This window comes from Pectinophora gossypiella, chromosome 25, assembly GCF_024362695.1.
Source record: "Pectinophora gossypiella chromosome 25, ilPecGoss1.1, whole genome shotgun sequence".
Lineage (NCBI taxonomy): Eukaryota > Metazoa > Arthropoda > Insecta > Lepidoptera > Gelechiidae > Pectinophora > Pectinophora gossypiella.
In genome coordinates this window covers 8822681-8848409 of record NC_065428.1, presented here as the reverse complement: position 1 = coordinate 8848409, position 25729 = coordinate 8822681, and the positions used below count along the sequence as shown (strand labels likewise).

At 37.3% G+C, this 25729-nt stretch overlaps 1 protein-coding gene across 1 annotated transcript in view; it reads right to left on the bottom strand.

The window, feature by feature from the left end:
- LOC126378182 (homeobox protein SIX2-like) overlaps nt 1–10458 on the bottom strand; it is a 43696-nt gene extending 33238 nt beyond the window's left edge. Inside the window, exons 1-2 of the mRNA XM_050026384.1 lie at nt 10184–10458; nt 5633–6482 (exon numbers count right to left, since the gene is read on the bottom strand). Coding sequence (XP_049882341.1) covers nt 5633–5737 — 105 coding nt within the window. The 5' untranslated portion in view covers nt 5738–6482; nt 10184–10458. The remainder of the gene's footprint in view (nt 1–5632; nt 6483–10183) is intronic.
- Between the last annotated feature and the right edge of the window lie 15271 nt (nt 10459–25729).

The window sequence follows — 25729 nt, the reverse complement described above, 5'->3', positions numbered from 1 at the left end:
AAATAATTTTGAACCCAAGAAATGAATCAACTATTCGCATTTTTATTATACCACATAGCATGGACACCGCCTACAAATGATATGGCCCAATGTTGATTGAAATATACCACGATATGGTCAACTTACGTTGGCTATTTCATGAAATAAGACCATTTCATGAAATTGTCAAATCTAAGATCTGGCCACGACATGTATACTTAATAAATATACATAAACGGCCTATATACGTCCCACTGCTGGGCACAGGCCTCCCCTCAATCAACCGGAGGGGGTACGGAGCATACTCCACCACGCTGCTCCACTGCGGGTTGGTGGAGGTGTTCTTACGGCTAATAGTCGGGACCAACGGCTTAACATGCCCTCCGAAGCACGGAATCATCTTACTTTTTCGGACAATCAGGTGATTCAAGCCTGAAAAGTCCTTACCAAACAAAGGACAGTCTCACAAAGTGATTTCGACAATGTCCCCATCAGGAATCGAACCCGGACCTCCAGATCGTGAGCCTAACGGTCTAACCACTAGACCACGGAGGCTGTTAATAAATATATTTGCACAAATTCGCAAACTCTTTAACAAAGGTATTTTAAGGGTGGCAGTTTACGACAATTTACCTAGCCTCGGGGTGGCCACAAATAAAAACTATTTGTAAAGGCATCAACACATGTTGAGGACATCCGGCTTTTTTGATGGAGCCCTAAACCAATACAGCTTCTAAATAAACAATGCCATGCCATTTTGTCGGATTCGCACGTTTGTCTTAGCCTAAGGATTGGTTATATTTCGCAAAGAATTCAAGATTTTTCATAGATTAAAAATCCAAAAGTTAAAACGTACCTACTTCCGTGTTTCTATACATACTTACATAAATAGCATCACGCCTGTATCCCTGAAGGGGTAGGCAGGAATTACAGTAATACATTCATAGATTAACTGCTCGCCAGCTATATTTAAGTCTCTCATGAGCAATATAATGTATCCATTTTAGGACTCTATCGCACTAACATGTTTGACATTTAGTAAGACTTTCTTTTTCAACTTTCGTCACTTTCTTTTTTAACGGATAAGAAAATGACAGGTATAACTTAAAATAAAATTAGATGGCGTCTGCAGGAATAAGCACCATTGTTAATGTTAACCCTTCAACTGCTACCGTTAGTGCATTACCGGTGCTTACCGTTTACCGAAATAATACCGTTTATGGAGGGTAAGATAATGGGATCCACGCGACTATAACTACCTCATTAAATCGGTAACGAGCCAAAAGCAGACGGTTTTACAAATTCGTTAATGTAAATGGTAATTTTATTTATATGGGCTTTGCTAGAAGACATGTTTTTTATTGCGGAATTCTATAAGGAGTTTTCATTAAAGAGTATTCACTTTAAAAAAATTGAAATGTATGAGTGTTCATCAAAACATACTAATAATTTGCAATAAAATTGAACCTACGATAAGTGCTTAATGTAAAAATAATATGAATACAATTAATTAGTTCAGTGATTTTTTAAAGTCGAGTGTAAAGCCTATTTATAAATATTGTGAACCTTCGTTGTTAAACATTATTTGTTTGTGATTTATGTGGTAAAAAAATATTAAACTGATTATTATAAAAGCATCCTTCGTAAGTAGTAGTAGTTTTAGATGTGTCTTTCTCTCTCTATTTAAGAGATTGTCGGTGGAGTAATCGCCATGATCTATATGTGTGTTAGATGAGTCTTTATATAGTAAAAAATCAGAATTTCATAATTTATCTTGAATCTAGTACACGACCGAATTTCCACGAGTCTTTTCAAATTAAAACGGAAACCATGGAACATTATTGCAAAACAATAGCAAGCTTTACATAATGAAACCATACATTACAGGTATCGTCCCGTAATAATAGTGTACACCCCTTGGAAGTGAATCCCATTATATTCGGTACGCGGTACCGAATTACCGGCCACCCCACCAGTAACCGATACCCAATGCCATTAAGGGTTAACAAACGCTATTGCAATTTTCGCATGGAAACTGTTAATAAACAAATGTTACTATAATGAGTTTTATTGAATGCGTTCTCGTACAAAGATCGCACACTTTCAACATAAGTTTTAAGCAACTTAAGTCTTGATTACATTTTTATGTGTTCATAGATTGACTTAATTCGAATGATTTTCTAGGGTTTTACAGCGGAACTAGGAATACGTAAAATCACGCCCGTAATCTGTTGTGGGGTGGACAGAAATGGTGATAAGTCATCAGCTAATCGACAATATGTGTCCATCATGATAGTAAAGATACATTCTCACGCTGTCAATTATTATTTGCTCGGGAAGATCTGCTAAGCGGTTTTTTTTTAATCGCTCCCAGTCCGTCATTGGCCCCGATTCCTGCAGACACGTCCTATTTTTTTCTTTAAGTTATATACCTGTCATTTTCTTATCCGCCGAAAAGGAAAGGGACGGATGAATGACAGTTCTTAATTTAAGGAAGAATGAGTAAATGAATGAATAACGCGGGCGAATCAAAAAGGCATCTCGCTGGTATGCAAACCATTTGACATGTGCTGTCAACATAATTCTGTCGGGTTATTAGCCAATGTAATTTTTTTATAGGGTTGTTTTAGATTTGTGCTTAAAATTAACGTGTGTTCCATAAATTTTATGCTTGTCGATTACCCATCCCTTTCGTTTTCGGCGAATAAGAAAATGACAGATATACTTAACTTAAAATAAAATTAGATGGTGTCTACAGGAATTAGCAACATTAAATGTTTTAAAAAATATTAAAATGTTTAGATCGCTGTTAGTGCGTCAAATAAATAAAATAAAAAATAATCATTTCCTACTATAGACACGCCTACGTCACCATACCTACAACTTAACCGGGCCACGCCCCCTGAAACCGGATATCCGGGGAGCGACAGTCGCCATGGCTACCGTCAATATTTGTGGTGGCGAGAAGTTTCCAGAATGATTTAAATTGAAGTGGAAAATCATAGATGGCGAGGAGTAGTTGTATTATCTTTTTACTTATGTATCTTTTCAGCGGATAAGACGGCCTCCGTGGCCCAGTGGTTGAGCGTTGTACTCACGGTTCGGAGGTCCCAGGTTCGAAACCCGGTAAGGATACAGGCTGATCACCCGAGTGTCCGAAAGTAAGATGATCCGTGCTTCGGTCCCAGTTACTACTTACAGATGTATGTACGTAGTCGTTACATGAGTCATGCCAAGGGGCCTATGGTGACTTAATTCACCACACACACGACACGACACGACGACGATTACGTACATACATCAGGGTTACTATTGAGGTGACACCAGGGTTGATGGGGTTGGTAATCCACCTCACAACCCACACGAAAGAAGAAGAGCAGATAAGAAAGTGACTGTTATAACTTTACTGACCTACGGCGTACTGTCTGGCTGCAGGCAGTGCAGTGCAGTGTACATATTACACATTCCTAAATCTAAATGTACAGTGTATGGTCACGAGCATTAATATGTATACACTTTGGTACCATGTCACATTAACTTTTTTGACAAATTGAATTGTAAGTCTCACTAAATGTCAAATATGTTAGTGCGACAAAGTTCTAAAGTGGGTACATTATATTGCTCATGACTGTACACTCCTAAATCAGTAAGTATGTATAAAAATAAACTTGCTTTACAAGTCAATCGATTACATAAAATTACTAACTTTTTTTAAGAGGCAATATAAAAATAAATAAATAAATAAAAATATAAAAAATAAAAATATTTGATTATCGAACAACTAGATCCATTTGGTTAGTAACAACCTACGTAAACAAACACGCAACGCAACGCAATGTATACGTTTTTACAATAAGATTCAAATTGAATTTGAATTTGTAGTATAATTATTCAAAAAATATAAAAATAAAATCAAAAATTCAAAATTATTTATTTGCTTAAAATAATAATTAAATTATTTATTATTATGTACTTAATGCAATTATTGCTTGATATTTGGATCAGTATATAATTACTCATGGCATAGTGATTTAGCCGACCAATTCTGTTCTATCTAATAGTCTTCATTTTTCGAGTCGATGACACCTCATTTAAAATATAACCTATGTTTTTTTTTATTTATCTAACAGTAGTACGTACGCATGTGTGTATTAAGACAATGTACAACCTACGTGCTTTGTTTTGAAACCCGATAACTACATTAAACACGTCATAATAACACGGCGTGCAATATTATAATCAGTAAGCTTGCTTTTGCAAACAGAAAGCTTATAAGCGCATTCCGTTGTTGAATGCTAAACTTGTGTTTATATTATGATATTGTTAATGTTGCCAACGATATTATGTTGGTATTACCGTCGAACCAACCAACTGCTATCATGATTACGCATATTTTAAAAGAAGTTTCATTATCTGCAAAAGTAGATATCTCAATATCTAATACGAATATTAACTAGGTTACAGTTAAAAGTTGCGAAACGATGGAATTTATATGGACTATTAATTTACCCGCACTTTTATGGTCCAAGCAAATGGGCTTATGATTTAAAAGTATTATTAAATAGAATTAATATAAATTATTTATAATTGAAATACAACTAAATAATTAATTTAAAAAGTAAGTAAACAGAAAAGGCGGGAACGGAAGTGAGAATTACGCGGCGAACGAAACAAATGAAGAACGGGGTTGGACTTTTTCCCTGACTTTTCTAGGAGACATTGGTTGTGGAAAAATTGCAATGGAAATTGACAAATTGTCGATAAAGTCACCCAATTACAGTGTTTTCTTGAAACTATCAACCAACCACAACGAATATAAAACCAATATTTTTAAGTAGGTGTGTACTTACAATATTTCTGACGAATTTATTTGGTGTTCTAGAAGTATTAGTGGTTTTTTAAGTACCTAGTCCTTTCGTTTCTATGCATTTCTACGAAAGTAGGTAAGTATCTAAATAAAATCTATCTTCCTACAAATAAAATATAGTTTTATAAATTTTCGTAAGAAAAATAGTCTCTATGAGGGCTCTACACTGAATATAAAACAGTCGTGTAAGTATATCTCTTTTGTGAGATCATTTAATTCTCCCAAAAAATACCAACCACCTACCTACTAAGTAGGTACTCATCATCCCCCTAGCATTATCCCGTTTTTCACAGGGTCCGCTTACGTAACCTGAAAATTTGACAGGTCCGGTTTTTTACAGAAGCGACTGCCTGTCTGACCTTCCAATCCGCGAAGGGAAAACCACCCAAATACAGGTTAGGTCACAAAGGTACCTCCGAAAATGCATTTCTCGGGAATGTGATGTACGATGTACTAAGTAGGTACTATACCATCATATTATTATTATTATTTTATTATGTACCTAATAGTGTTCTTACTTACAAAAAAACATAACATCTTGCATTATGTTTCGTAAGGATTATCAAGAATAAAAATATGAATATTCCAAATTCAACATGAAAATTTAATCAAACTCGTGTTTTCTTGAATTAAAATTCGGTAGTGTTTCGATTCTATTGATGAGATGAACCTACCAATGATTTTAATTTAAATAATTCGTAAAAATTCGACCAGTTGTAACATTATGAGCAAAAAAAGGTATTCATAATAACGAATACCACACACGTTACATAATAGGGCACTCACCTCGCAAACGCACGCGACTTGCTCCTGTGTGAAGCCGAAGCTCGGCAGGGGAGCATCCCGGGGTGGGCTCGCCTCCCGCTGCCCCCATTCGGGGGCCCCCAGCATGTCCAAATGCTCGTCCCCAGCCACTTTGACACCAAAAAGTCACACAGGCACAACAAAAACTACTCCACTCAAAGTGTCACCGTAAAAGACCTTGCAAATCGCGCGCTTTTCGCTGTAAATTTTTCTGTATTTGAAAATTTATTCCTTTTTATTTTGAAAATATGTAAATATTAATTTTATCACTGCAAATCTTCACTGAATATGTTTATTGTTGAAGTTATCACGAGGTGTTTGTTTAAAATGCCACTAAAATATTCCAATTTCGACAGCTGTAAAATAAACGGCCTTAGGACGTAACCGTGTCTCGTTTCCTTAATTTATCTTGGTAGTCTTTACGGTAAATGCGATCGAGTTCTGTTTACTCTTTCACTGTTTTGTTTTTTAAATCGGTATTTAAAGGCAGCTAAATAAATAGCCAAAGGCAGCAGTCCCAAAATGTTTAAACAAAAGAAATCACCTTAAACGTCGATTACTTATTTGTGTTCGAATTTCTTAAGCACCGATGTTTGGAGAGTGAGTTGTTTCCGAGGTGCTCTTTGCTCCGGTATTTCTTTAAATATTTGTACACTTCAAAATAAACTTTTTTTAATTAAATCCAGTCCCTGTCTGGTTATTACCGGCACTTTGAGAATGTCAGTTTGTATTTTTTGTGCGCACTTCAGTATTCTAAAACTGTATCACCACTTTATTCTTATTTTTCTCTTCTTTTTCATTTTATCCACACTTGACTGGGATTTGGAGACACCTGTAACAAAAAAGAATGAACTATTAATCTCTAGGTAATAAAAGCTAAGGTTATTTCTTAGAAAAGCCTCGTCAATGTAAGTTAAGTCAAAGTTTTCTCTCTCATATATCAATTTTAACATAATCGAGCACGAAATCTCTTGAAGGGGCCACCACCATCAATTTCCCATATTTTTATCGCACTAAAATACCAACACGTACTTTGAGGCATTACCCAGATCCACTGACAACACAACAAAAGATATACTATAAAACTTTTTTTGGAACAATCTAAAGTATACCGTAAACATTAAAATACAAAGTTTAAAAAGGATTAGAAAATCCGGTGACAAAGTTTCAATGTTTATAAAACAATAACAGGTTATCTATTTGCGTCTCTTTTTGTTTTAGGTGACCTGTGAAGCGTGAGAGGGACGGCTGAGGGCCGTAATGTTAAATGTTTGGTGTTTTAAGTAATTTTTATCATCGACACGATCGCGAGGGAGGCCTCCCTGATATATGGAGTTGACGGGTGCATAGTGATGTAACCATAAGTATTGTGAACTTCAATGTTTTATCGACAATTTTAAACCAGTCGGATTATTCAGCACAAGGGTAAAGCCACAAGGTTATAGATAGATAGATAGATAGCCTTAAATATATTCATATGCATTTATTGCAAAGTTACAAACAGTTAAGGTATTCTAACAAGTAGAATGTAGTGTCTAACTAATTATCAGCAGCCTATAGGTACTTCTTTGACATCAACATCATCATCTCCCTATCGTTATCCCGTTTTTCACTGGCCTCCCTTACCTAACCTGAAGATTTGACAGGTGCGGTTTGAAGATTTGACAGGAAGAAAAAACCAGACCAATACAGGTTAGGACACATACCTCCGAATGCATTTCTCGGGAATGTGGGTATTACATCAATATATTACCTACATGGGCTAAAATGTCAATGTTTTATACAAAACTAAAGTGGGAACAGTCGATTACAAGTTATTAGTAAATTACCGGCGACACAGTTGCTGCGCTAATAATACAACTGATAGAATGGAATTTTTCAACACAACCAAGCAACGTTGTTCCAACATATATTGGAGACATATATATGCGCCAAAAACAAATTTAAAAGAAACTGGGTTGGATTTTTTATGTTTTATTGTCAAACTTAGCTTTGGCTGCCACCCAAATGGATTTAATTTAACGATAATCCACTAAGTCACTCGTTTCCTGAGTATGTATCTATTAGTTTGTCGCAAAACTCGTGTTTTTGATATAATGAAGACTTTGATGGCCGGATTCCTCAGTTGAATTATTGTGAACACATTGAAAGTAAAACTGAAAATTTGCATCATTTATAAAGTAAGTATTCTAATATAGAGGTAGAAAAAGTGGAATAGAAAACATTAATTTTCTTTTTTGCCTTTACTTAAGTAGGTGCTTACTTAAATTAATATCTGTAGTTATTTTAAACTATTTTATAAATTCTAAAAACAAACAATTCTACCATAAGCTCATTGAGAATTGAATTAATTTTACTCCTTTTGAGAGAAAACGAAACTTAATATTTTTATCGACAATTATCTCAACACTAATACCCCACGTGGCGCGATCCTTATCGCACAGCACAGCTGTAAAACACAAGATTTATCGACAGATTACCGTATAGTGATAATGGTACAAATCACCTCACTATTAGCGTTGTGATTTTTAATGTTATTCGGGTTAGTGAGAAGGATTTTTTATACATTGATCAGATGGTATCGATTAAACTTATAAAATGATCAGCTGATTTCGTTCAGTGAAAAAGTTATTGTTCTATAATTTTTTTCATGTTGTTTAAGGTTTAAGGAAAGGCAAATGCAAAGCCGTGCAGGCGTCGTCTTGGCTGAAGCCACGTCTTGAGTGAATATTTAACAATACAGAATTATTTCAAATCCTTTATAAAAGCGTCTTATCCACGCCACGTCTTCTTCATATTTTACAATCAATCTATGTTCAATCCATGTTTTTAATTGAAATCCTTTGTAAAAACGTCTTATATGCAAAATTTAGTTATGGCCAAGCAAATTATTCAGTCAAATCCGCTTTATAACTCCACTTCAGATGATATTACAAAAGCTTACAAGTCCCTGTAAGTATGTTGTAATATTCGCCAAAACGTCTTGAATGTCGCGCGAGAATTTAATGGGTTAAAAACAAATGTGTTTTTTTTATAATTTCGTTTAGAGCTATGGAAATAGTTCGTAAGATAAAAAAAGATTTTAAAAGTCGATTTTTTGTGCAGCTACATTTAATTTTGTTACAGCTACTTTTCCTAGGCTATACAGGTTGAGAAGCTGTGAGAAGTCAGCCAAATATTACTTATATCATTAATTAATTTGCACAGTAGAGCTGAACAGGGCGGTGTCTCAATAAGTAGGTACGATTTGATACTTCAGATGATAACTTCTTATTATTTTGGTACAAAACAACCAATTAACAAAACAAATTTGAGCCCAGTCAAATAGGCCTAACCTGATTTTCGTGTGCGTCCCAGATCGTATCGTGAGCCGTAAAATGGTACTTTTATGGTCAAAAGACTGTGGGGGGCTAATTAATGACCATGTATGCCCATATTACACAAAAACTTACGACCCTCAGGGAATAATAAACTTGAGAACATTCCCGACACATGTTTTTGGGATAATTTTATTGGGAAATCTAATTAATTGGCCTATAAACTTTTGACAGAAGGGTTTCGATTCTTTTTTCAAAATTCGACGGTATTAACGGCGCTAAAATTTCAAATGCCTTTATTTTATTTTATAAATGGCCGTGTTTTGTTTAAGTTTAAAAGTGTTGATGACATCGATAAGTTCATCGACAGAAACGGAACGTAAAGAATTTTATCCTGAACTACCTAAATCCATTAGGTTTGTATATTTATAATTAAACTTACGGGTCTTTTTGCGTGCGTTTTTTTACGGTAGCGTTTTGGATGTTGTTTCAATTATAGTTTATTCGGTACCTGAACTGGTGAATTCAAGAATTTAAGTTTTTTTTTAGGTAAGTTTAGCAATTCTTTTAAATATGTATGTTTTCTACATATGAAAGCCTACATAGGTACATAACCTACAAGTCTTAAGACGTATTTTAGTCATGTTTGAAATTAATGTATATATAGATAAATAAATAAACTGTATACCTATTTTTTTTATTAAATAAACAGGTTAGCCCCTTTGCCGATTTCTACGAAAAAGGCTACGATAATAAGCAGCGCTCTAATTACCCAAAATTATACTTGTTTGAGATTTTGACTTAAATACCTAGAACCCACATTTCTGCCCATTCATAAGGTTCTGTAGAGCATGGGTTCCTAAACTTTTACCATAACGGAACACCCACCTATAGCTTTTTATTTTATGGAACCACTATCCAATGATTCAAATCAAAAACACTGTAATTTAAATAAGATCTTAAAAGTGAAACACGTTTTTCTTTAATTTATCTTTTGATGTTTCAATTGTTTTTTAATAATTGCTTTATAGGTAGTTTAGTATTGTCTAATAGGCAATAATTTCGCTGTACCGGGAATCTTTAGATAGTGTGATTCCCACTTTGGGAATCTTTGTTGTAGAGTATAAAATAAGATCAGAATTTTACGAGCCCTGACAAAATTGTCTGCCGTCGGCCAACGGCCATAAAAACAAGGAAGACAGTATGGCATACTCACACTCATGTGCACTGCTAAATTAAGATCCGTCTCACATCACACCAACATCAGCTTTAACAAGCTAAATGCTAAAAATAAAACCCTCCCGAATGACGAAACGCAACCTATTTACGTTCTCAGTCCACTTTTTTTTAAACAGCCCTCTTAAAAATGCAACTTTCGTTCAAAAACAGGCACTATTACAAACAAATCACTGGCCGTAAGGAAGAAAGTTTCCAAAAACAAAATTTCGAAACGCAAATTCGAAATTTAAAATGCGTGCGCGCGACTTGGAAGCGAAAATGGAACTGGTTTGACTTTAACTTCCGTTCTGCTTTCTGATTGGTCGAGAAGATGTGGAGAGGTTGAATCGACCAATGGGGAGCGATTTAGCGTTTTTAAGGTCCCGCCTACTATTGGTCGGTGGTGAATTCGCCATTTTTTCAGGGTGGTCTATTCTACAGATGGGACGATGTGGAAACGAGTTTCATGCAATTAGTCACTGTTTTACTTTCATTGCAGTGTTACTAAGTAGCTTATTTTAAATTAGTGAAGTAAACAGGCAATGTACTATGAATATTATGTAGATTAGAGTGCAATTTACTGAAGAATTAAAGGCATCAAAACAAGAATGGGATGAAAGAGAGCATGCCTAGTTAATGTAACGTAACGACTATTTTAAATATGGCTGGCAATAGAACGGTCCGTAGGTACAGAATACGTAATATAATGAGGAACTTTCCTGGCTGCGTTCTTGAAAAACAATATAGATGGCGCTGTAAAGATCCTTAGTAAAGAACCTTCCAATTTCATGGATAACAGACATATGCATCGTTTTTTTTTTACATTATTTTCAGTTCCATAGTTTTACAACGGAAAAATCTACTTGATATAAATTCATATTCATGGTCTGAATCAACGATGTGCCGTTCTCAGGAATGTACCCACTTTGGGAACGTTCCCGGCAGTAAAGGCCCAAAACTTATGTAAAAAGAGAAATATTTACCTAACCTTTAGGCAGATGACACCAGAGCAGAAGATTGAACAATTTAATAATAATAATAATAATCCACTAACCCCCAACCCAATAGCCCAGTTCCCTTTGTTCCCATAATCTGCAATAGTCCTACACGAACCGGGGATTGTCTTTGGGTGCACTCCCATAGTGCATACAGGGATAATTTCCCTGTATGCACTTCGGCCGGTTGGTGTCACACCACATTTAGATTAAACTGTCTTAAGGGGCCTCTACGTGTTGGCTTCGGCCCCACGCACGCCTTCCAAAAGTCCGGGCCTCCATAGGGAGGCCCGGACTTTTGGAAAATTCTCGGAAATCTCTTTTTGGAAATTCTCGGGCCTATGCCCGAGATATGATTTTTTTTTATTTTTCTCCAGTATTTTACAATATCGAAATTGTGGACCTCCCAGTAAGCAATTTGATATGCTTGTGTTGACAATTTGAAAAGGAAAAGCAGCCAGTTTCCTTACTATTAAGAGTTTACAACGGGAACATTCCCAGTTTGAGAACATTAAACATAATCGCAGTCGGAACGTAAACGCAACTGAGACGATTGAAATTACCGCAATCGGGGCCCAGGATTCCGATACCGACCCCGCCGGCGTGGTTTAACGATTCCCCTCATTCAGCGCTTATCGCTATCGGCCCACTAGAGTCGATTAATTCTTTCAGCTATAATCTTCTACCGGGCCCTCAGCGCTCCCCATTTGTCCAGCCAAGTAGTTAATACCATCTGCAGCAAATCTACATTAAGTCACGTCAAAAAAATGAGTTTGTTTTTGTAGGTATGTTTCTCATTAATACGAACTCTTAATTTGTACCATTTGTAATCACAAGAACGCTCTATCAAAGGCGGCGCCTATTTGCTCATTTCACTCGCTTTCTCTATAAAACACCTTTTAAAAAGAACGCCGAGCCATAGATTAAATAATCCTCTTTCGGGCAAAAACTTTTTCATTCAGCCTTATGCAAAGTAAGCTTTATTTTTTAAAGAATAGCGTATGGACGAATGTAGAATTAAATTTGTGTTGGATTTAAACGTTGAATATGATCATTACACGCTTGTTTGGATTCTTTTGTTGGTCTCTTTTGTATAGAGCGGCCATTGTTCGGTGACGTTTAGCGGTAGACATCTTGTTTAATATGTACCAATAGGGGTGTCTGGTTTGGAGATCCGTAAGTCAAGTACCAGTACGACGTAGTACAAGTACGACGGTAAAGTACTTTTTTTTGACTGACTCCTACTCCGAACCCCAAACGAATTAACTCAAAAGTTAGCACGAAGCGAAAATAGGTAGATAAGTACACTTTGTCCACCGAATACATATAATAACACTGTCGCGAAACGCTCTTAAATCATTAAGCCAGGGAGGCCTGAAAACATATTTTCATAATGATCACTTGAATAATTAAATGCATTTATAATATAAAGTTACGATCTAGGTAAGTATATGTGTTTTATTTTTATTATTTGTTTTTTTTTATGTTTGGGATGTAAGGGGCTCCAAATGACATCTTTCGGAGCCCAAGCCAACCTCGCCTGCACGCGGTACATCCTGCTGTTCAACGAAAGAGGCTCTGGCGACCCACCAACACGCACTGGACCAGCGCGGTGGGCTTATGGTCCAAATCCCCCCCAATATGACCTCAACACTTAAAAAACGGCCCCCAGTCCCCGGCAGCCCCGCTGTCCGTGGCTACGGTAGCGGCTACGGTAACGGCGGGGCAGGGGGTACCGACGATCTGGTGAAGGTCGCGGGAAGCCGTTGGATGCGGGCAGCGCGGGACCGATCGTCGTGGAGATCCTTGGGGGAGGCCTATGCCCAGCAGTGGGCGTCGTACGGCTGATGATGATGATTTGTTTATTTTTTATGTTAGTATTTTATAATTTTATACAAGATGTTGCACTGTCCCGTACCAAATTGTAATAAATTTTTCCTTTCCACTGGTTTCCTGGAAGAAATTTCTGCTTAGCATTAAGGCCACCAGATTGTACTGTATCTATCATCCATTTGTATAAATTTGTTTTGTATGTTGTGTGCAATAAAGTATATTTGGTTTGATTTGATCTAAAAAGATTTACGGAACCCGCAATGCACACATTCCAATACCCACTTAACCCGCTCTCAAGCCCCTTAAACAGCAGTCAAGTAATCCTCAAGATCTATAGATCAATACGATCGATATGAAGGGAACAAACAAGATCTATACGTGATAACATTATTCCTTTGGGGAGATTGAAGATTTTTTTTTATAAACAGCTGAGCGACATGTGATGGTCGGATGGGTAAAGTACTTAATAATAGCTTCTTAAGGTAGGATGAAGAGCTCGTTGGCGCAGCGGTAAACCCTCTCGGTCTGCGATTGTTGAAGTTAAGCAACTTTCGCAAAGGCCGGTCATAGGACGGGCGACCACAAAAAAAAGTTTTCATCTCGAGCTCCTTCATGCTTCGGAAGGCACGTTGAGCCGTCGTTGGTCCCGGCTGTATTAGCAGTCGTTAATAACCATCAATCCGCACTGGGCCCGCGTGGTGGTTTAAGGCCCGATCTCCCTATCCATCCATAGGGAAGGCCCGTGCCCCAGCAGTGGGGACGTTAATGGGCTGCTGATGATGATGATGATGAAGGTAGGATATATATATATATATATATATATACATACAGGTATTTTGTGGAACGTAGCCCGGAATATATATATATATATATATATAAATGGCGCTGTAAAAATTTGACTTCGTTTAACCTTCTAATTTCTTGGATAATAAAAATAATTAATGCTTGATATTTGGATCACATTATATACAGAATTATGTTACTATCACCTCCACCAACCCGCATTGGAGCAGCGTGGTGGAGTATGCTCCATACCCCCTCCGGTTGATTGAGGGGAGGCCTGTGCCCAGCAGTGGGACGTATATAGGCAGTTTATGTTTATGTTTTATGTTACTATCAATATTGCTTCTCTTTATTTTAATCAGAATAATAATGGGTGGAAGATGTAATTTTGCCTGGGTGTAATAAACAGGGTCGTACACGCGCATCTGTGTGTGTGACGTTTGACGCCATACGACTGAAGACTAAAGCAAGGCCGAGGGGTGAGGTAAACCTAGCTCAGCCGCTGGTGGGGAGGGGAGAGTTGCCGTTCTATACGTAGTATCATTCCTTATTCTGTGACAGTAGGTACCACTGGTAGGAGCGAAAAAGTTACGACACGCACGCTAGAAAATAATAGGTACTCCAATAATAAAAAAAAAAACAAATAAATAACAAGTTATCGGCCCTACAATTAAGTTGAATATCACAATAACTCCATAATGGCGATGAATAGCCACTTCCGACTATCACCCCACTTTAAAACACTTTGGGGAAGTAGAAACTAAAGAGAAAAGAGCGTTGTAGATATTTAGATTTTGGGTTCTGTGCAATATTATTATATTGTTAACACGTTCACTGTGTAACTGAAAATTAGATATTAACTCCTCACGTGCAATGTTATTTTTCAATAAAGACATTAGAATTTATGTACACGATGGTAAGAAAAAATGTGCCCCACATATGGGCCACGCACGTATAGGTTTCAAATTCATTGCCTCATATGTGGTTCATACACAGTGAACGTGAAATCTGTTATTCGAGCCCTACATACAAACAGGGGATACAAAGATAAGAAGATGACAATCATGTTGTACAAAACATAACATAACATGAGCTCAACTATAATGTACCTACCCACACCTCACCGAGCTTTCTGTTAGACCAACGTGATAGGTGTTGAGCCGTATCGCCGTCTATGATGGTCGAGCCAACTGTGTAAGTGAAAACTGCACTTAAGATAAATTAACTCATTGGTGCAAGTCTACTCACTACTCACAACTCCATTACTAGGGTTCGAACCTACGCTCCCCGTTTGAGAAGCAAGTCGCTATATCACAAAACCGAACAGGACAGGACAGGGCAGGACTGAAAAGGCAAACTATAGAGGATGTACAGCCTCCGTGGTCTAGTGGTTAGAGCGTTAGGCTCACGATCTGGAGGTCCGGGTTCGATTCCCGATGGGGACATTGTCGAAATCACTTTGTGAGACTGTCCTTTGTTTGGTAAGGACTTTTCAGGCTTGAATCACCTGATTGTCCGAAAAAGTAAGATGATTCCGTGCTTCGGAGGGCACTTTAAGCCGTTGGTCCCGGCTATTAGCCGTAAAAACACCTCCACCAACCCGCAGTGGAGCAGCGTGGAGGAGTATGCTCCATACCCCCTCCGGTTGATTGAGTGGAGGCCTGTGCCCAGCAGTGGGACGTAATAGGCAGTTTATGTAGAGGATGTAGGTATGCGTTGCTTTTTGTTAACCTATAGTTATACAATAAATGCATTTGATTTGATTTGACACAGTGACTTAGTAAGTAGACCTCGGGATTTAAACGTGACAAACGGGAGATAGTGATAAGCATTTCACTCACGGAACCCTGAACCAAATGACCGTGAAACCATAACAGGACCGCGAACATTATGTCATTAGTCAGCATTGTTAGCACCCCAAGTTAAGCAACGATTGATCACCAACATAAAACATTAAAAAAAACATATCGTTTTTATTACGAGCTTATGACATGTTCAAGTGGGTCTACGCTCTAGAACAAAATACGTCATTATACAATTGGGTCGTGTACTAACTAGGTTCAAGATAAATTATGAAATTCTGATTACTAAATAAAGATAGATCTAAAACTAACAAAAAATATATTTTTGTTTTCAACTTATTTATGAATTCTTAGGGACGGTACTGAAAAGTATCGGCGCCCGAAGGACGTAATATACGATCCCGACGACCCGATTACTCTAGCCATAGAGGCAGCCAATCAGCTCGCGACACCAAACACTTCAGAGCCCCGATACCGACCCCGCCGGCGTGTTCGACGATTTCCCTCATTCAGCGCTTATCGCTATCGACCCACTAGGGTCGATTAATTCTTTCAAATATTTTTCCTCTCAGACGACGCCCTGAGCCGAGGTTCGCGCCCAACTGGGCACCCTCAGGCCTGTTGTCTTAAACGTTGTACCGGGTGAGAGCCTTCAGCGCTCCCCATTTGTCCGGCCAAGTAGTTAATGCCATCTGCGACAAATCTACAATAAGTGACGTCAAAAAAAAATATATGAATTTTAATGAAGAAAAACGTAAAATAAGTCCGACATATTATCACGTTTTTCTATGTCGTCACAGTGTGCTTTTTTATACAAATTCCACAGTAATTTTGTGTTTTGAGGTTTAGTCAAAAGTAACTGATTTAACTAGTTGGAAACTACCCTATTAAATACAAACTACTTACATACTTAAACAAAATTCAAATTCAAAAATATCTTTACTCAGTATTTACATAGTTACAATTTGAATCGTCATTTTTTACACAACGAACGTCTCATCCGCCTAAAACTACTGCAGCTTTTCACAACCTGTATAGCCGGGGAAAAGAAGCTGCAAAAAAATCCTCGGCACAGCGCCCTGGAAGTTCTTTAAACAAACATACTTTCACCTTATATTTTTTTCCAATATACTTACAGTTTTTTACCTACGAGCACTTGGGGTTTTTGGCGGGAACGTGAACGAAGTCGGAAAACATTCGCGATAATAATAATAATATCTTAAGGTATTGCTATACAATTTAGTAATTTGGTTGCCTAATATCAGTTCTTATACAGTTAATCTCATGCATTCCCATGCAAATAATCACTAAACTTATAATAAACTTAATAACGAACGTCACAACAATAGCTTATCTAAATATATAAAAACAAAAACTGACTGACTGACATTTATTTATTTATTTATTCAATCTTACAACTATCATTACAGGTTATACCTAATGCGACAGTGTATCTTATATAATGTGTAACTTATAAATACAATCTTAATTTAACTAAACATTATAACAAATTACAAACAATATTGTCCTTGTGAATTCACTCTGAGAGCAGCAGAATACATCGATTCTCTCTGCCACCATATTCATATTGCATAACGCGCGCGTGAACGGTGTCTTCGCGAGCAAGTTAGTACGAGAACGTGGTACCGCCAGCAAGCTCGGCCGCCGCCGCCGCCACACATACCTATCAGGCGCACACAGCCCTATTAACATCAACACCTCCGGGTTGTGCATCTTTCCCCGCAACAGTTTAAATATATAATCCGCGAGTGCTGCGTCCCTCCGTGTCCTCCGTGTCTCCAGCACATATCAACGCACAGCCTAAACGGCTAAACGTAGACACTTGAAATTTGGAAGGGACGTAGCTTAGGTACCGTAGAGGTGCACTAAGGAAGGAATTCCCGAAATTGCCACAGGAACGGGAATTAGCGGGAAAATCCGTCCACGCGGACGAAGTCGTGGGCAAAAGCTAGTGATACATAATGAAGGACTTTTTAGGCTAAGTTCTCCAAAAATAATTAAAGATGGCGTTGTAGAAAGCCTTCGATTAACCTTCTAATTTTCTTCGTGCGTCACCCAACAGGGTCCACATAATATCAGCGTCGTGGTTCACGCCGCGACTTGTGCTGAGTGAGGCCCTTTTATCTCAGGACGTCCACCACCACCTTATGATCATTTCGACAAACATCCTGCTTTTTTGTAATTGGTTTAGTGGAAAGATATGATGTTGTTGTCTTTTTTTTTGTATGTGGCGTCCTTTTATAATAAACTTTTTCTATTCTATACTATTCTATAATAATAATTAATAAAAATATTTATTTCCTTCACAACATAACATGATACAAAGTGTACATATACATCTTAGACAATAGGGTTAAACATAACGGGTGATCATGTGTAAAGGCTGGAACCTAGACTAGGATACCCTGTATTATAGGATTCCAGGCCTCCACCTCCAGATCAGCAGTCTTAATGGGTAGCCATAATTACAACTTAGAAAGAAACAAACGACTACAAAAATAAAAGAAATAATTATAAAAATTAAAAACTATACTATTCTATTCTATTCTAATTTCATGGATAAAGGAAATCTTGCCAGCACCATCTTATTGGTTTTGAGGAACGTAGCCGTGAAAGCCCTTCATTAACGCGTTTTACATTTCAAGATGATGGGCAGACATTTGAAATTAAACACGAAACTATCAACAAAACGGGCTATCGACCGTCCATAAAACAAAGGTTAAAATATAAAATCTCCCAGGACTTTCCCTCCTCGAGTCTACCGATGGGTAACCTGACACCTCGTCTCCATGACGAGAACAATAGTATATAGAACCAGTGCGGCAGCTTCGAGCTGTGAGCCGTAGTAGCCTCGTTGGAAGGGCGCGATGAATTGGGCAGTTTTCTAAGTAAAAGATAAATTACTTATGAAATTTTGATTTTACATAACATAACATAACAAATACTTTATTGCACAAACAGGAAAAAACAAAATACAAAACAAAAGAGAAATAGAATTAATACAATAGGCGGCCTTATTGCTAAGTAGCAATCTCTTCCAGGCAACCTTTAAGTATAGGAGATATTGAATATTAAGTAATATAGCGGGATAGTGCAGCATGGGAATACTTGTGCATATAAAAATAAATACACTTTCGACTACATAAACTACATAATAATAATACACATAAGTATAATTGTTATAATAAATATCACTACTTAAACTACTACATCTATGGAAGAAAAGGAGTAGATAGATTATGAAGATGAAGAGGAAATAGAGGTAAGGAAATGCGCCTTGACTTGCCGTTTAAAGGACTCCAATGACGAAGCTCTCCTAATGCTTTCAGGCAGAGAATTCCACAAACGGACAGCATGCACCGTGAAAGATTTTACTAAATAAAGATAGATCTAAAGGTGACAAAAACCTTTTTTTTTTTCTATTTAACTTATTTATATTGTTTTAATAAAAGAAAACATGCTTTTTGTATGCCGTCTCAGGTTGCTTTTATGTAATTTAGTTTCTTAACGTATAGTAAAAAGTAACTATTGAGTAATTAAAGCACATAATAACGGGTTCTTACCGCGTTTAAATGGGGATGTGAGACTCCCGATATTTCGACACTGTTGCAAGTGCCATGATCACGGGATGACTCATGAGATTGGAGTGGAGTAGGTAGATCCATAATTTTCTACGGGCAGACATATCTGTCTACCATTTAAGTCATTTAAACGCGGTAAGAACCCGTTATTATGTGCTTTAATTATGATAATAACCGCGTAAACTTAAAACAACTATTGAGTAGTTGGAAACTACCCTATTTCGAATGCATCATGCATGTATCCTTAAAGGGGTAGGCATTGTGTATAGTATATACTCTGTACATAAGTAGGCCGTTGAGACGTTCGTTATGTAAAAAAATACAATTCAAAGGTGGTTCGAGTAGGTGGGACTCCCCACTGCTGGGCCACTGGATGCGCTTACATACTGAAGTGGACTTGCAGATACCGGTGACCAGGCGGTGGGAACCTGCTTATTAGTAATGTGTTGTGTTAATGTTTACGTTTTCTTGTTATTTGTAATTGTCGAGCCGTGTCGTGTGTAAATGTTTTTTTTATTTTTTATCGTTCTATTAGTAACACTAGATTAAGTGTTTATTGCTTGTTACTAACCCCTATGGAACATGTCCGAAATTAACTCTTTTTATTTATTTTTTTAAAGTGTAAAGTGTTACCTACTGAATAAAGACATTTTTGAATTTAAATTTTGAATTCGACTTGAAGTGGTTGCACTGTTAATATAGCCTGTCTCCCGTGACAACCATACCACCCTCGTCGTCTCCACGGCGCACAATAATTACATCTCTCCAAGTGTTTCCAACATTATATTACTTCTGATGTGACGATAACGCAAACTTACACTCATTTTTGTTTTACGAACCTTCAAGGCACTGGGGTCCTGTGGAATTGTATCGTTGGCAGCGACTCCCCGAACGGCGACTCCCCGAACGGCGCGTCTCTTTACGGCGCGTCTCTTTACGGCGAGACTCTTTAAGGCGAGTCTCCTTACGGCGAGTCTCTTTACGGCGATACTCTTTAAGGCGAGTCTCTTTACGGCGAGTCTCTTTACGGCGAGTATCTTTACGGCGAGACTCTTTAAGGCGAGTCTCTTTAAGGCGAGACTCTTTAAGGCGAGTCTCTTTACGGCGAGTCTCTTTAGGGCGAGTCTCTTTACGGCGAGACTCTTTAAGGCGAGTCTCTTTAAGGCGAGACTCTTTAAGGCGAGTCTCTTTACGGCGAGACTCTTTAAGGCGAGTCTCTTTACGGCGAGACTCTTTAAGGCGAGTATCTTTACGGCGAGACTCTTTACGGCGAGTGGCTTGACATTGCGTCTGTCATTTGCATGTAGAGTTTAAAACACAATTTTAATCATGCTACTTGCATATATTTTTTTCCACTGACAGGTACAGGCTTGCTTTTCAATCTAAGTGCAGTTTTCACTAACACAGTTGGCATTTGGCTCGACCATTATGAACGGCGATATGGCTCACAACCTACCACGTTGGTCTAACGGAAAGCTCGGTTATGTGTGGGCACTTAGGGCGGTATTAATAAACTAACCTCAGCTTCGAGACTGCTCTCAAGATCGTGTCAATGTGACAGTTCTCATATAAAAACAGGGACTTGAGCATGGTCTTGAGGGCAGTCTCAGCTGAGATTAGTTTATTAATACCACCCTTAATCCATCTTGCGATGGAAGTATCTGTGCGTACTGTGATTGTCTCGAACTGTAATCAGTTCTCGAATTTAAATAATCAAATTCATAATAATATTAAAATGCATCATATCGATTTTATTTTTACTCGAGTGAGTAATCGATTTGTAGGTTATATATGTCATAATAACACTGGCCAGAAAAAAGTTGATGCTTTTTGGCGGGCTGTCATTACGAAAAAAAAACTAAATAATTTTCAGAGAACAAAAGAAGGTGCATTAGAACAGAGAACAGAAATCAGTGAACATTCAGATTATTCAGAAACAGATCAGAGCAGAAATAACAGTGTATTTTCAGATATAACAATCAACAACAGTTTTATCAGACTTCCTGTCGATGCGCAGGAAGAATATTCAGTTAAGTCTTATCATCATCATCAGCCGTACGACGCCCACTGCTGGGCATAGGTCTCCCCCAAGTTAAGTCTAATAATACTTATATATTTTCCTAATTACTTAGATATCAGTTATGCTATAGGTACTTGTATTATTTGGTATAAGTCGACAAAGGAACAAATGAAATTGCATTAAGAGGAGAGAACAGAAATCAGTGAATATTCAGATTATTCAGGAACAGATTAGAGAAGAAACAGTGTGTTTTCAGGTATAACAATCAACAACAGTTTTATCAGACTTCCTGTCGATGTGCAGGAAGAATATTCAGTTAAGTCTTATAATACTTATATATTTTCCTAATTACTTAGATATCAGTTATGCTATATTTGTATTATCCGATACAAATCGATAAAGAGAACAACAGACAGTAAACAGTAAAACGGATAGTAAAACAAACAGTAAAACATTGCAGTAGGTAATATCGTTGTGGTGATTTATCAGGTAATCAGATGAATTTATCAAGGCAATCAGGTGGACAGGGATGGCTGTAAGGGGCGGTTGGAGGCCATTCGCGGGGTTTCACCCCATATTCAAACATCGTGGGCTTTTTACCCTATATTCAGACGGCTATGGGCACGTTGTCCATTTGTGGGTATTTTGCCCCATAGGTATTCATATAACTATGAAACATTCTAATCACATATTCTAACATCGTTGGTTTTTTACCCTATATTTAGACAGCTATGGGCACGTTGCCCATTTGTGGGTATTTTGCCCCATAGGTATTTCATATAACTATGACACATTTCAGTTTTCGAATGTGATTCAGAATTCAGATAATTCGTGACCTTACATGATTATGTATGGTTCACGACATGGTGGAGATGCTGGGATATCTTGAACATGTAATTTAGTGTTATGATACTCAGTACGAAATCAGTAGATACAGAATAGTTGACATCAAATCAGATGGACCTAATTAGATGGACCAATTCAGTTGTTAAATCAGTTGACTCAAATCAGATGGGCCAATAATGTTGACTTAAATCAGATGGGCCAATAACAGTTGTTAAATCAGTTGACTCAAATCAGATGGGCCAATAATAAGTAGTTAAATGAGATGGACCAAATCAGTTGTCAAAGCAGATTGACCAGATTATTTGCGAATCAGATCAACCAAATCAGTTGATAAATCAGAAGGACGAAGCCAGTTGTTAATGTTATTGACATCAAATCGGATAGACCATGTAACTGTTGACCATAACAGTTATGAACATCAAATTGGATTGATCATGTTAGTTATCAACATTAAATCAGATTGACTATACCAGTTATCAACATTAAATCAGATTGAGTATATCAGTTATCAACATTAAATCAGATTGACTATACCAGTTATCAACAAATCAGAAATCAGATCAGTTGAATTGAGTTGTTAAGTTTGTTGTAAGTCAGTTCATTTACGAGTTTCGAAAAGTATTAATTCATTGATTTTATGTTTTTGGGGTACAAATTTTATTATGTTTTACTTCAATTTATATTGCAAAAATTCAGTGTAAACATATTCGAAATAGTCAGTAAGTATTGTTATTAGAATGAATACCAACCATTTGCTAAAAGTTAAGACCAAGTTTTCAAATAAATATCGTATATTAACCAATTCATATGCAACAGTTATAGAACATAAATCAACAATCGTGCTATCAGTGGCGCAGAAGCAATCCAGGCGTCATTATCCACAGCTAGTGGATGCCTTCCAGGTTATTATTCAGTACAATTAAGAGTTCTTCCTTGTTGACGAGCTTCGGGAGTTGGAGAACATTAATCAAGAGTTCAAAGAGGTAAACTATACGCTGACGCATATCAGGGAGCTGTCGATGATATCAGCAGCCTCGACCTCTTCAGTCGCAGATCAGGATATTCAGGTGAGAGCCTAATTGCCCTCTATTAAGCTGTACCTCCAGTAGCAACAAATTGGAATAGCTCAAATTTTTAGTCCTTTTTCAGTCGTTATTTGTCAGCACAAACCAAACATGCTAACATCATCTGGAGAAAGTTGTGATATTAGATATATTAAGTTGTTATATTACTGATACTTTTCAGTTATCCAGAATAGACGTATCTGCTTACGTTTATTGAAAACATCAGCAAAATTTTGATTCAGTGCGTTGTTTCATAATCAACAACAGCTTCAGCTAAATTAACAGGACATAGCAATGAAACAGAGTTTGAGTCTAAGTCAACAAACTGCTTATCAAGCTGTTCAGAACATAGTGCAGCAAATTGAACAGTCTACTCAAAATCTACAGCAGGGTTTAGAATGCTGAACTTAATCATAACACATGTGTATTTCATAATTCTTGCGTCGGGGCAGTGTCTCGAACTGTAATCAGTTCTCGAATTTAAATAATCAAATTCATAATAATATTAAAATGCATCATATCGATTTTATTTTTACTCGAGTGAGTAATCGATTTGTAGGTTATATATGTCATAATAACACTGGCCAGAAAAAAGTTGATGCTTTTTGGCGGGCTGTCATTACGAAAAAAAAACTAAATAATTTTCAGAGAACAAAAGAAGGTGCATTAGAACAGAGAACAGAAATCAGTGAACATTCAGATTATTCAGAAACAGATCAGAGCAGAAATAACAGTGTATTTTCAGATATAACAATCAACAACAGTTTTATCAGACTTCCTGTCGATGCGCAGGAAGAATATTCAGTTAAGTCTTATCATCATCATCAGCCGTACGACGCCCACTGCTGGGCATAGGTCTCCCCCAAGTTAAGTCTAATAATACTTATATATTTTCCTAATTACTTAGATATCAGTTATGCTATAGGTACTTGTATTATTTGGTATAAGTCGACAAAGGAACAAATGAAATTGCATTAAGAGGAGAGAACAGAAATCAGTGAATATTCAGATTATTCAGGAACAGATTAGAGAAGAAACAGTGTGTTTTCAGGTATAACAATCAACAACAGTTTTATCAGACTTCCTGTCGATGTGCAGGAAGAATATTCAGTTAAGTCTTATAATACTTATATATTTTCCTAATTACTTAGATATCAGTTATGCTATATTTGTATTATCCGATACAAATCGATAAAGAGAACAACAGACAGTAAACAGTAAAACGGATAGTAAAACAAACAGTAAAACATTGCAGTAGGTAATATCGTTGTGGTGATTTATCAGGTAATCAGATGAATTTATCAAGGCAATCAGGTGGACAGGGATGGCTGTAAGGGGCGGTTGGAGGCCATTCGCGGGGTTTCACCCCATATTCAAACATCGTGGGCTTTTTACCCTATATTCAGACGGCTATGGGCACGTTGTCCATTTGTGGGTATTTTGCCCCATAGGTATTCATATAACTATGAAACATTCTAATCACATATTCTAACATCGTTGGTTTTTTACCCTATATTTAGACAGCTATGGGCACGTTGCCCATTTGTGGGTATTTTGCCCCATAGGTATTTCATATAACTATGACACATTTCAGTTTTCGAATGTGATTCAGAATTCAGATAATTCGTGACCTTACATGATTATGTATGGTTCACGACAGTGATTTTATGTATCCTTTAAGTATCCAGTTATGCATACATAAATAAAATCAAGTCTATTTCCTAACGGAATAAGCAGATTATGGAATTCCATATGCTTCGATCCTGAGTCCTGACTCCTGACGTACTTCTCTTGCTTGTCAATCGTTTCATACACGCACGCCGGTTAAAAGTAGTATCTTCACGCCTTATCTCCGTTTGGGGTAGGCAGGAACAACTAAGCTATTTGTCATTGAAAATATTGAGCATATGAAAAGATTTTTATGAATTGTACCTAATGTTATATCCATCTTAGATGAATGTGGTGTGGCATTTGTGCCCGGTTAATAGCAATAGATTCGCCACCTATTTACATGTGACTATGCACTGCACCTCTATGCTATGCACCTCTGCCTATCCTTGTGGGTTACAGGTATGGTGCTATGTTAACATGATGAACTGACTAATGATCTATAAGTACTTACCCGTGCGATGAGCTCCTCTCCTGTAATCAGAAATCAGAACCATTTATTCACCTTTCGCAGGGTGTTATGGCTGAGGAGGAGAAATGACAAGAAACTGCAACAGAATTATTTATAACTGTCCCCGGCTAAACTATCCATCTGAGATCTACGTATATTTTATTTTTTTACGTGACTTATTGTAGATTTGCCGCAAAATGACATTAACTACTTGGCCGGACAAATAGGGAGCGCTGAAGGCTCTCACACGGTACAATTAGGGATTACAGTCGTGGATTTGCGTATTTATCAAATCAAATACTTACCCTTTATTGCACATAAACAAAACACATAACATTTAGCAACAGTACAAATAGGCGGCCTTATTGCTCTGAAGCCATTTCTTCCATTCTTATACATATTAGCGACCCGCCCCGGCTTCGCTCGGGTGCAATGCTAAGGAAAAAAATGAAAATATTTACGACATCACATTAAAAACCT